The 13,203-nt window shown below is 48.0% G+C and overlaps 1 protein-coding gene across 1 annotated transcript; it reads right to left on the bottom strand.

Moving 5' to 3' along the window:
- Positions 1 to 4,507: 4,507 nt before the first annotated feature.
- NKX6-1 (NK6 homeobox 1) lies at positions 4,508 to 11,814 on the bottom strand. The gene is made up of 3 exons (XM_002745664.6): positions 10,082 to 11,814; positions 8,230 to 8,402; positions 4,508 to 6,110 (listed from the first exon to the last, which is right to left on the bottom strand). Exons 1-3 carry the CDS (start codon positions 10,749 to 10,751, stop codon positions 5,853 to 5,855), a joined length of 1,101 nt encoding a protein of 366 aa, XP_002745710.1. The 5' UTR covers positions 10,752 to 11,814; the 3' UTR covers positions 4,508 to 5,852.
- Between the last annotated feature and the right edge of the window lie 1,389 nt (positions 11,815 to 13,203).

Here is a 13,203-nt window from a genome sequence, read left to right as displayed (position 1 = left end):
GGCTACAACTTCCATAGCTTACTAGGTGCCAGGTACTGTGCATATATATTAATTCATTTCATTCTCCCAGTAATTCTATGAAGTAGGTGCAATTATCATCCCCAATCTGTCTGCAGAGCCCTGCTCTCCATCACTATGTGATCTCTTGATTGTGGCAAAAATGAAGATTTCTTATACCCTCTCATTCACTTGGGACCTTTTTGTTTTTAGAATAAAAACTGACAAATCTTTACAGACCAAGTAAAGAGTACAGAGAAGGCAGAAGAAGACTCTAGGGTCAAAAAAAAAAAGTTTCCAAACTTTTTTCCAAGAGCTGAGCCACAGCATTAAATGCAAGGACCAAAGCTGATAAATGATGAATAAAGAAATTACTATAAACCATGGACGTCTGTATAGAGTGCAGATTAAAGGCATGAAAATTTGTTGAATGCCTTTGTTTGAAGATGATTAGACCATATGGTAATAACTAAGTCAATGGATTTTCAGCAATCTTAACTTTCTGTGGTCTATGCAAATAGATTTGTCCCAAACAACTTATTTATAATGGACAGTGTTTTCATAATTAATCCACTCACCCCTGCAAAATGAAATTCTATGTTACAGAGGTGAAAAGAAATTTACAGACTAGCTTCTTTCCTGAATGTAATATATCTGTTCCTTGTAATAAGCAAATACATAGGATAATTATGCCTCATAATTTCTTTTGGATTTCCTGAGGTAGACATAGGCAAAATGTGATACTAGAAGGGTGGTAAGGTCTCTCTGAAAAAATAGTATGCACTTATTTAAATTACATAATAAAAACTCCTTCCAGACAATGAGGAAATAATCCATTTTAGAATGTATCTTATTCTAAACTAGCCCTTATTCAAAGTGTATTAAAATATAAACTGGTTGAAGCTTCCACTTCAGAAACCTGGCCGCATATCAGTAGATATCAAACACCACACAGACGTTATGCTCTACTCTTTAAAGTCTTCAAGTGTGATAGTCAATAAAAGTGACTGCTTTGGAGCATCAGAACAAAGGATGCACATCTAACATTTCATCTTTGGTGACGGATGTTGGATCAAAGGGGAAGACTAGAGAATGAATCCACCAGGGTCTCAAATAAACTTTCCAGTTTGTGGAACAACTATAAACCAATCTCTGAAACACTGAAGGCTAAATTTTAGGAAAATACCCTATTCCTTAGTCAACCTGCTCACACCACCACTACTCCCCAGTCAAACTTTTCGTTAACAGGCTGGGAGAGGGGGTTATTGTGCTGTGTTTTCTACAGATCTTAAAAGGGGCTACATTAGGGAGAATATGTTTCTCCCTGAAGCTCACAGTCTAGGTGCAATAGGAAAACACACACACACACACACTTTTCCTCTCAAAAAAAAGGAAGTGTCCTGAATAACTGGCTTCAAAAAAAAAAGGTCATAGGAGGAGGAAAGAGCACTTTTTGCATGTGTATGGTAAGAAGGAAGAAATCTAGTGCAGAGAAACTTGCTCAAATTAACCTAAAATAGAGTTTACTGAAGCAATCTACCACTTACCTTTGTTGTTACTACAAGATTCTAATGTCAGTGATTAACAAAGGAGCCACTGTCTCGTTAAGCTATTCAGTGCTAGGAGTTCCCTAGTGGAATTTTACCTCGTGTGTGTGTGTGTGTGTGTGTGTGTGTGTGTCCCTACTGATCATCAACTTAAAGGATAGGGCAGTGTGTGTATCTCCCCAAGTTGGTGCTGGTGTAATAACATACTCATCTATTAATACATGATTTTAGGCTCCAAAAGGTTGCAAATACAGCCTGGTCTCCATAACCTAGTAAAGTATTTCCAAAATAAGCTGACCTCCAGTCCAAACTGCCTACCCACTGAGCAACGAGGACATTTCTAGAAGAGAACACGTGATTTCAGTTCCCCCTCTTTCCACTGTCTCTGAAGCAAGGAAAGGAATAGTGGATTAAACTGCTCACAACCTTGGAAAGCCGCTCCACATACCACAGCTTCTGGGAAGAAAGGCATAGAGCTTTAAGTTACAGAATCCTGAATGTGAACCAAAGAGAAAATTAATCACCAAGTGGGAGAGTTGAGCCTGGACTTTGGGGCCCAGAAAGAGAACTGAGTAGAAGCAATGAATGCTGCTGGGACATCTGAGAGACAGATGCGGTGCCCTTCCCTTCCACTCTGTATCTGCCATGCAGCCTCATTGCCTTTTCCTTTTTAGGAAAAGAAACACACACACACACACACACACACACACACGAAAATGAAAAAGCAGTTTTACCCTTTCTTTCACCACACGCACACGCACACACACACACCCTTGTTTTTGTCTGTTTTCCACTGTTGGCATTCTGATGCCTGGAAGCCTTTTTAAATGCAGTGGTCCATCTTACTGTGGACTCTTTTTATTTTTAAATCATGACCCCGTTAGCTGTAACGAATGGCTGATGGGCTTAATCAGATGCTTATGGTTGTTATTGCCATAAAATTTTTGAACCAAAATGAAAAATGATTCTTACTCTCCATTACTTGAGCTGGGGAGTATTTCCTCAGTTTCTTCACCACGCTAACCCTTGTGAAAAACTGTTCTTGTTGCACGTAAATGAAAATAAACCAAACCAACCAAGAAAAAGGGAATTAGAGGTAAGGCACCCCCTCTTCTCTCTCATTCCCAGTTTTATGAGGCCAGTTGCAACCAGGAGCCAGCTAGAGTCCTGGGTGGAAGTAAATTAGCTGGAAACCTCAAGCTGCTGCTGCAGTCAACTAGAGAAAGGAGCAAATGTCAATGCAGCCTGGCCCCAGAGCCCGACTCTGGCTGCCACCCACACACCTCAGAGCACATCAGTATTCAGGCTGGCAAGTGCAGAGACCCATCCGCCCTCTGCAGATATGGCTATGGAGTGGAGTCCAGGCCATCAGCTTTCACCCTTCTCAGACGCTTAGAATGGAAACACGAGCACAGAGGAACACTTCCTAAGGGATTTGCAAGAGGTTTCTTCCCACACCTCTAACTTGGAATAAATACTATGAATCTGTTTACTTCTTGAGAAAAACTTCAATCTTAGTTCCAAGTCTTCTGGGTCTAGTACTACTATATCACTACTACTGCTACTATTACTACTATTATTATATTCTGGGAATAACATTCTAATTATATTGTGAGGGGTGTGTGTGTGTGTGTGTGTGTGTGTGTGTGTGTTTAGGAAGAAGGAATAAATAAAAGTTGCTTGGCTTTTCAAGGCAGAAGAGGGGTGAGTAAAGGCTAAAAAAATAATGTGGATAAAAGTTTTCATCTTTGAAAATTACATTAAAAAGTACAGGTGCAGGAGAATAGGTGGTGTGTCCTCCCTACCCACCCACCTCTGTTCTTTTTTAAAAAGGGAAAGAAATAGTAGGAGAGAAAAGGGAAGAAAGGAAGTGAAAGAAGTCAGGAAGGAAAGGAACGGAAAGGGGAAGGGAGGGAGGAAAGGAAGGGGAGAAGAAGGAAAAAAGGAAGGAAAAAGAAAGAAGGAAGAAGAAAGAAAGGAAGGTGTTGTCACAGCTAAAACAGGTATCATCCCAGCACTTCTCTGAATAATTGCCTCTCTGAAAGACACATACCTTAGTCATGCTAAGAAGATGGAAAATCAGAAGAGTCTGAAACTCCCTGAGAACTTCACAAACTAGAAAAAAGAAAGAGGGCAGATTTTCAGCCTTTCTTTCTGTTAAACCATGCCATCAGCATTGCATTCTACAATAATTTCCCTTCAGGCAATTTTGTCTTGTGGAATTTGTGAAAATTTTAGTTTTCAACTATTTTTTACTTTCAAGGGAACAAACAGACCTATACTTTCTTTAGCCTGCAGAATCTACTGAACTCTATTGATTTTTTTTCTCTTTGAACACAAGCTCATTAACCTGAAACACTAAGGAGGTAATGACATTTCACTGAGCCTGAAACTGAGTGTCTAAAAACAAAAAGATCCCGAAACAGTGATATAGCCCTGGGTTTCCCTCCCTACCCTTGCCCCCAGATTCAGCTGAAGAAGCTGTAACATTGCTTTCTCAACCCTAAAAGATTTTTACACCAGCTAAAGAAGCTTTCTTTAAATTCATCCTTCTACAGTAATGTTTAGTAAAATCAAGGCTCTGTCCTTCCGCAATTTCTGCAGTCTTAAATATTAGCATAAACAGCAGTGCTACTCCAACAGCAAGCTCCGCTGCCTCCTCCAAGCTAATCGAATAGGGGCTGACTGAGGAGCTATCTTGGATATATGGAAATGAGGTCTTCCCAACTGCCCCCCAACCCCAGGGACTTCCTGAAAAAGGAAAAAGCGATTTGGAAGAAATTAGACAACACAGACATCAGAAGCAGCTAGCTAGCTAGACTAGTCTCTCCAAGAATCGCCATGAGTGGGACTGCATTTTTTTTTTTTTTTCCAATCCAGGAGAATGAGAAATGTGACACCATTCTTCCAAAGGAAAAAAAAAATTAAGGAACAGCTATTTCACCAAAGAAACCGATATACCATTTTTTGTGGTCTTGACTTTTATTATTTGAGATCTCTGATGAGATCAGATGATCTGTACCCTTTCATTCAAGGCAACAGACGTCTTCAAACTGTTTTTTAATTTGATTTATCCTTTGAAACAGAAAGTGCATTACATTTAACTGGTCTTGCAAAGGGGGTTTCTTCTCTTTACAAACCGAATTCCTTATATAAATTAATAAAGGTTAAAGATGCTAATATATCACCATTATTAGCTTAAAAAAGAAATCAATTTACATATTCTATAGTATTCTTATGATACAAAACACTTCAAATTCAATTACAGCAACTAAATGGATTTTTATGTTTCAGACCCAGAGCGGTTGTAACAATTCCCACCATCTACTTTAACACGCATTTTTATCAGAAAGGAGTTAAATACAAGCTATTGCAGCCCCTCCCTCCCCAATACTTTCTTTAAATCACTAATAAATAGCAACAAACGACTGTGCAATTTCAGAGAGGAACAGGGAGGCAGGTGAGAAGTCCTCCCTGATTCCCACGTCTTCCACTTCAAGTCCGGGGCGAGAGCGCAGTGCAGATCCAGGGGATGGGCAGGGCAGGGCGAGAAGAGGTAAGAGGAAAAGGTGAGTTTCTGCACGCGAAACGGGAAGGAGGAAAGAGAGGAGGGGACGGAGAAAGTGATGACATTCTATTCTAGGCTTCTCAAATCAAGTTCAAAAATAAAAGGGAAAGTGTGGTTTGAGTCACTCTCCAAAGGGGAGGGAGAGAAGGCAGAAGGTCCATCTTTTAATACGAAATTCAAAAAAGCATTTTACATTTTAAATATTCACAATAAAGTAACTTCTAGTCAGTGTAACTCACGATTTATTTACAAAGAGCCTTCAACAGGTTACTTTAGTCGCACAGCAGTGTGTTGGGGGAGAAACGTCCCTCTTCCCATCGGTGGCTGCGCCCTCCCTCGTGGCTCCGAAGACCCCCGTGCGGTGGGCTTGGACCCTTCTACAGTACCTCTCAGCGCCCCCTACCCCACTGCCCGCAGGGGCAAAATATGGAGGCGAGGGGGGACCCGAGCGCTGAGGCCGCTTTTCGCTGATGGGGATGGCGCTGGGACCATGACCCGGCCGCTGGTTTCAGTAGCGTCATTTATGCAGTGCATTTGGTGGTCTTCCTTGCCTCATCAATCCCCGAGTCTCTCTCCCCCACATCCCCTCCCACAACTTCAAGGTTAAAAAAATAGATATGTACATCTCAAAAATAGCAAAGGGTCCTCGGGCCTAGGGGCGGGCAGGCGCAGCGCTTACGCGGTCCCCGCGGCCCCAGAGGCGGAGGCCAGAGCCGGGCAGGTGCGGCGGGCGGTGGCGCTCAGGATGAGCTCTCCGGCTCGGACGCGTGCAGTAAGAGGCCGCCGCCGCCGCTGCTGGACTTGTGCTTCTTCAGCAGCTGCGTGATTTTCTCGTCGTCCGAGTTGGGATCCAGAGGTTTGTTGTAGTCGTCGTCCTCCTCCTCGTTCTCCGAGGCCCCCTTGAGCCTCTCGGTCTCCGAGTCCTGTTTCTTCTTGGCCGTGGCCATCTCGGCCGCGTGCTTCTTCCTCCACTTGGTCCGGCGGTTCTGGAACCAGACCTGAGAGCGGAGAAAACGGAGAAGAGCGGTGGCAAGGGCAGAAGAATTGAACGCCAGCAAAGTCAGGCCGTACCACCACCCCCGCATCTCCAGGGCCCTCCTGCGGCCCTGACGACCTGCCGCCCTCCCTCGGAGCCCTCCAGTGCCTCCGCCATCAAAGTCAGTCTCCAACACCCCAAGTTCCGCCCGCCCCCGAGTAACTGGCACCAACAAACTGACCGCCGTTGCCATAGTGATGGTAACACAAGAGTACTGAGGTCAGTGAACGAGTTCTCAAAAGTAAAAACAAAACTTGGAAACTTAAAAATGAGTGTCCCTAAAAGTGAGTTCACTTTCCTGACTTCTAGTTTGAAGTCGAAAACTTTTCCTCCTGCATAAAGTTGCCCCACAGTGGCTGTGATTGTATTTCTTATTTACTTCCTTAAATTAAGGAATTTCAAACAACCTGACATGTACTTGCTTTTCATTGTAAATTGTGGGGAAAAGCACAGCATTTGCCCCAATTACTTCTGTTCTCCTTTTCACTTTTGAACATTGTTTCACTTATCTCAGATATGAATGTGTATAAACATGGTAGATAAAGAATATCCTCCCTGTTTTTACTTAGAATGTATGGTACAGTTTTTATATTAAAAATCTGTTAAAATACAAACTTCAAATTGCTTTTAATGTTTTTCATAAGCCCAGAGTAAATTGAAGACTAGAATTATTATTGGTTATTTTTTAAACATGAAAAATTGTCCATTACATTATTTTCCACAATTGGTATATCTATTCCTTCAGATATTATTTTAATTGTGTTCCTGCCCAAGACATTTAATACAATTTTTAAGTTTATTCATGATGTTTGACACATATTTTACCTAAAGCATCAGCAAGAAGCAACCAATTTCCCAAAGATATTGCATTATCCTCCCTTTATGCTTCTCATACATTATGTATTTTATCTAGAGAATCAGAATTGTTAAGAAAGTGATTTTTATTTTCTTTATACAGCTATAATAATTCACTTCCAGCCATATAGACATATTTACGGTGACAAATGAAGACCTCCAGTTTACCGCAGTAGGCTCTGTACCAACCTACTGCAAAAATAATTTTAACTGTGATGGTATCCTAATGGCCCCATACAAAATCACTCCTGAAATGTATTTTATGATGGCTGTCCGGGGGGAAATACACTAACCAGCAGACATGGCTAATGTTATTCCTACTTAATTTAAGGAGTAACAATCAAACTAATGAAAACAGACTTACACCCCAAAGAAGCAAACATAACAAACTGAAAGAGAAGGACAAAAGACAATATTAGAAATATAGGTAGCCATCAGATTGAATTTACCCAGCTTGCTCAATCCCTTTACTTTTTAGGGAAAATTTTCTAAAATTTGTTTCCCCGGAAATATACTGTACAACACAATTATAAGGAAAGTGATGCTTTAATTATAAATTGTTGTCATGAACAATACAAATCTTAAATTTGTTGATAAACTTATTTTAACCAAATTCAAGCCTATAATTCAGTAATGATCTTGTCAATTCATTTGTAAAATTACTATTCCAAGGTGATTGCCTTAAGCTAAACTAAAAGGGAGGTCCATCTGTGGTAAGCGGTTAGATCCTGTGGATTTATTTATTTATTTTTACTTGCAAATTAATAGAGTAGCCCTGCGATACTGATCTACATTAGGAAAGTATATAATTAGTGGATCCAGAATTGACAAACAAAAACTTGGATATCTCTACAAATAGGATATACAGAAGCTGTCTAACTGGCCTGATCTATTCTCTGGGCTGATATTTCAGTAACGCTTTTATTCTCTAATAATGGTGAGTCCCCCAGCACATGCTGCTATCTAGATTAACCTAATTTCAAAGGCGGGGGCTTGATTCCTTTTGTTCATTAAGGGTTTGCCCGCCTGCAAGATCCCAGCGCCTTTGTAGTCCCCACCCTCCTTCACTGCTCTCAACTTCTCCCCAGGCTCCTCGGACTCGCACCTCCCAGGCGACTGTTTGTTAGTTTGGTGCGTGTGTGTGTGTGTGTGTGTGTGTGTACATGTGTGTAAGCGCGCGCGCCAGGTGCGGGACCTAACCCTCGAGGTTTGCAAGATCCACTTACCTTGACCTGACTCTCCGTCATCCCCAACGAATAGGCCAAGCGAGCCCTCTCGGGTCCCGCCAAGTATTTTGTTTGTTCGAAAGTCTTCTCCAGGGCAAATATCTGCTGTCCGGAAAAAGTGGGTCGCGTGTGTTTTCTCTTCCCGTCTTTGTCCAACAAAATGGATCCTTGATCTGTGAAAACCAATACAAAACGAGAGAGGGAGAAAAACAATCTGTTACAAGCGGCTGCATTGGGGGGAGAAAAAACCCAACTCGAAAAACATGTTTTGTGGGAAAAGAAAGCTCACTCTGTGATGGAGACCAGAAGTGTAGCGGTGCTTCCAGCCTAATGGCGAATCTCCCTTTGCCTTTTTCATCCACCTGTTTTTTTAAAGCCGGGTGTTTGGCGCAGCAGTAAATACCTTCTGCTCAACACCGAAGTCAAACAGCTAGGGAGCCTATTGCTAAAGTTTTTCAGAGCCTAATCGCAAGGCCCCATTAAATCAACGAATTCGGGAGGTAGGGAAAAGGCCACTCTCGCCTCCTAATCCAGCCGGTCCTCTCTGGGCCCCGGAGCCTTTGCCTGAGGATAACTAGATTTTTTTTTTCCTTCAACGCTTCTCTAACCTGTGTCCAGGCAACAAAGGGGTCCTTGTTTTCGCACACAAGAGAACTAAATCGCCCCCAAGTCTAACATCGCTGCAGCCGAGGGAAAGAGGGGAGGGGGAGGGGGCACAGCCTTTGTTGGCGGCCCCTACGTGGCCATCAAAACCAATACAATAGCGTCTCCCTGGCACCCCCACCAGGCCCAGCCGCCACCATCCCCCGGCTTCCCAAGAGAACCTCCACTGGGCTTCCGCAACTTCCCGCAGTTATTGCCGCTCAGCCGGACTAGGGAGGTCTGGAGACTTGGAAGAAACTTCGGGGACTCGCTCAAAAGTGAAGAACGGAGCGACACAAGGACCCCGGGCTGGGCCACAAAGTCCACCTGGAAGGCTGGGAGCCTCCACATCGCTTCGGCAGACTACCCGAAGACCAGCGTGATCTTGGGGCAACTGAATTTGCCTCAAGCAAGATCTTTGCGGGATGGTACATTTTCCCCAGTCCTTGTCCCTTCACCTTGCTCTTCCCCTGGGTCTTTCTTGTTTTAGAGGGTTGAGCTCCACGGTGTCCCCAAATGTGCCGAGACGCAATGTGTGCCAGCCCCCAGAGTGGAGGCAGGTAGGAAAGCGCGGGCCCAGAGCTAGGGAGTGGCTGGAAGCGCTTGGCGCTGGCCCTGCGCAGGGGACTGCTGGCCTGTCTTCTGTGTGCTAACACCCGTGTGTACTAGGGCGGCGAGGGTGAAGAGGTGAGGTGGGGACACCCCGGGCGGAGACGTGCATGCAAACACAGGCACTTCCCGGGTGGTAGAGGGCTCGCCGCTGCCCGGCCTCACTGCTTGGAAGAGAGCCAGCAGGTTAGGCTGCCGAAGGCCGAATGGGGCGCTGGACGGCAGGCAGGAGCTCAGAAAGCGAGGGTGCAGTGACCTCTCCTCCCCATCCCTCTAACCCAGGTCAGGCCTGGGGTTCCGGCCAGGCCGTTTCAGGAGCAGCCAGGGCCTCGGACGAGACATACGTCCCGAACCGCGTCGTGATCCACACGAACACACACACACCGGCTCAGCCCCGGTCTCAAGACAGAGAGAGGGAGGCGCTTGGATGTAGCCACTCGAGCGCAGGAAAGCGAGAATCCCTCTCTGGACGCCCGAGCTGCCAAACTACTGGGGCGGACCACCAGGTGGATCAAGCAACACACGCACCAGGGGCCGCGACCCGAGAGTGGGCACAATGAGCGTGGCAGGCGTGCCCCGGGGCGCGGGCGGTCGTACTCACGAGGGGTACAGGCCAGGCGTGCATCCCTCCAGGGCGGGCTCTGCATCACTCCGGGCCAGAAGATCGGCGTCCGGCCGGGCAGCTCCGCTAGCGGCTTGGGGTACCGGCCCACAGCGGCCACGGCCGCAGCGCTGGGGCTGAAGTAGAGCCCGGGCGGCGGTGGCGGCGGGCTCAGGCTGCTGAAACGGGGCAGTCCGGCCAGCAGCCCTGCCGGGGATGAGGCAGCTGCTGCGGCCGCTGCAGCAGCTGCGGCGGCGGCAGAGGCAGAGGAGGCAGAGGCAGACGAGGAAGAGGAAGAGGAGGAACCCGAGGGCGAGGCGGAGGGCAGGGCGGCCCCCGAGGCCACGGGCATGGATGGCCGGCTCAGGATGTCGTTGATGCCGTGCGGGGTGGCGGCCGACAGCTGCTGCGGGGGGCTGCCCAGGGATGAGAGCCCCCCCGTAGCTGGGGGCTTCAGGCCGCCCGGGTTGTGGGTGCCCAGAGGCGGGGAGGGCGACGAGGAGGACGACGACGAGGATGAAGAGGAGGTGGGGCCGGCGGGCAGCGGAGGATACGCCGCAGGGTACAGCGGGGTCTTCATTTCGGCCATGCTGTGCAGGGCGGCCAGGGGCGGGCTGCTGAGCAGGAAAGCGCTCTGCCGGGTGCCCTCCATTGCCCCCACCGCTAACATCCCACGGCCAGGCCGGAGCCCGTAGCCTTGCAGCGAGGGCGAGGGCTGGTGCCCCTGGCGGGGCTCAGAGGAGCCGGAAGCGCAGAGGGCGCGAGCGGAGAGGCGCTCGGCGCACCCGGAGGCGAGCTGCCAACTGGGCCAAGAATGCAGCCGCCGGGAGTTGCTCCCCTAGCTGCGCAGCAGAGATGTCCAAAAAACCCCAAGCGGGAGGCGGAGGATCGCAGAGAAGAGCAGGCGTCCCGGCGGGCTGGGCAGTCCTTTCGTTCCGCGAGTCCTGGATTCGATCCTCAGCCCTTCTCTCTTTCTCACTTTTCCTAGCTGTTCAAAGTGCGCTATTTCTCATTTTCTGCCCCCCGGGAAATAAGCAAAACAAACCCAGGTTGGCTCCGGAGAGTGCGTGGCAAACTTAGTCGCCGAATCTCCACTTTGAAGTTGGAGGGTGGGGGTGGCTTGCTTTCTTTGGGGAGGTTCAAAGGACGCCGGGTTCAGCCCGTGGCGCTCCTCTGATCTTACTGGGATGCTCTGCTCTTTCGGCCGCTCGGCTGATTCACATTCGGCGCTCACTGTAACTTGGAAGAGAGCGCAACCAGCCCGCGGGAAATCTCGCCTCTGGGCGGGCTTTTTCCGCCAGCGCTGCCCCGGGCTGCTGCGCCAGAAAGGGCAGTGCCACCCGTCCCCGCGGCTCCGGATCCGCACCACGACCCGCCTTGCCCTCTGGGCCACGGGGCACTGGAGTTACAGTATTGAAAAGTAAAAGGGGTGGGGAAAAAGCACAGAAAAACAAAAGACTAAGTGTGAAAAGTCTGGCGGCTGGGTTTGGGCGCCGCTCGTCAGTCCACTTCTGCAAACCGGCCTGGCAACCCCCGCCCACCCCCGCGCCCTCTCTCCCTCTCACTCTCCGCCTTGGACTCTCCTCTCTGGCATTTTCGTCGCGGCTTCCCAGGCTTCGCTCTTCCAAGTGCCGTCCTCTGGCCAAACTGACCCTCTCCGCGGCTCCTCCGCTCTCTCTCCTTTCCTCTCTCCCTCCGGGCCTGACAGTTCGAATGAAGCTCTCAAAGGTAATAAAACATTTGCATCACTCCCTACCCCTCTTTAGCTGGGGGACGAAAGGGAGGGGGAAGTGGGGGACCAAAACGAGAACTTTGAGGGACGTCACTCCGAGGCGGCGGGGAGGGCCGGGTCCCCGGAGCTGGGCGCAGGCCGGGGGCGTAACCATCATGTCCAATAGCGCGTAGCCTTGAGCCTCGCGTCGACCCTGGCGCACGCCCACTCGGGGGCGCCGCGCCCTCTGATTGGCTGAGGCGGGGGAGCCGTAGGGCCGCGCCCGCCTAGTCCCCTCCCGCTCCCTACTTCATTCTCCTGTGGGCGGAGCCGGGAGGAGCGGGAGCGGGCGAGTGGTGCGGTTCCTTGGTGGGGACAGTGGCCGCCTCAATTAATTGTGTTAAATAAAATGAGAAAGGGGAGGGGGAAGCAGAGACGAAGAGGGTATTACTTTTTAAAGAGAGGAATAATGAAAACCCAGCCCTTTTATGGAAAAGCAGTTCATATCCTTCCCTTGCTTCCCCACCGGCCCGCTCGCGTCATCGTATCCTCTTCCCCCACCAGCTCTGGAGGGCGCCTCACCTCGAACCGAGTCTGGTCCCTTGTAAAATGGAGCTAATGGAGCAGGCAGCGGGCACAGCCCTCGCCTGGCTCCTTCTTTTGAAAGGATTAATTAAAGGCCATCTGGGCTCTCCCAGAATTGTGTAAATTAATTTGTTGCTCCTTAAGCCTATAGATGTCCTTAATCCCCTTGTAGGCCGAAGGATCGTCCTCTTCCATCTCTCCACCTCCTGCTCTCCTTTTCTGTTCTTTCTTCTCCACTTTTCTTTTCATTCCCGAGTCCCCCCCTCCTTCCCACCGCGTTCATTACCATTTACGGGTTACTCAATTCGCTGAAAACTGAATCAGTTTAATAGGAATATTTATCTGTCAGGTGATGTTCAGACCTGAGAACAGTGAGGTTTTTTTTTTTTTTTTCCTTAACTTTTCTCCCTTTGACTATTGTTATTTCTTTTGGGTTTACATGGGGGTAGAATCATCAAAATTCAGGCGGAGACTTTAGATACAGAAGGTTTAGATACAGGGTACTCCCTGGGAACTGTAAGCTTTTGAAAACCCTTTCCGAAACTCTGTCTCCTACTTTCAATTCTAGAGTTGCTACGGGAGGTGGAGATGTCCCGGCTCCTGGGCACTGGTAGTGGGATGTCTATCTAGGGTTCAGGAGTTGAAGGGTGGTTTCCTTTACTCTCTCAATCTCTTCCATCTCTAGCCAGTCTTTACGTTCCCGACAGGGTTGAACTGCGCGCTGGAGAAGGAAAAGCCTTTGACAATTTTGATAATTTAGGATGTTAAAGTAACAACCATTAGAAGGTGGTGGCTACAACAAATTTGGATGAGATCATAAATTACA

This window comes from Callithrix jacchus, chromosome 3 (genome assembly GCF_049354715.1).
Source record: "Callithrix jacchus isolate 240 chromosome 3, calJac240_pri, whole genome shotgun sequence".
Classification (NCBI taxonomy): Eukaryota; Metazoa; Chordata; class Mammalia; order Primates; family Cebidae; genus Callithrix; species Callithrix jacchus.
This window is presented reverse-complemented; position numbering and strand designations above follow the sequence as displayed.

What these genes read in the sequence shown, in the direction of transcription:
- NKX6-1 (XM_002745664.6), bottom strand. Translation starts at nt 10,751, where the DNA reads ATGTTAGCGGTGGGGGCAATGGAGGGCACCCGGCAGAGCGCTTTCCTG. An exon ending in ACGCCTGGCCTGTACCCCTC is followed by an intron (nt 8,403 to 10,081) that starts GTGAGTACGACC and finishes TGGTTTTCACAG; the next exon opens with ATCAAGGATCCATTTTGTTG. An exon ending in TGACGGAGAGTCAGGTCAAG is followed by an intron (nt 6,111 to 8,229) that starts GTAAGTGGATCT and finishes CTCCGCTCTCAG; the next exon opens with GTCTGGTTCCAGAACCGCCG.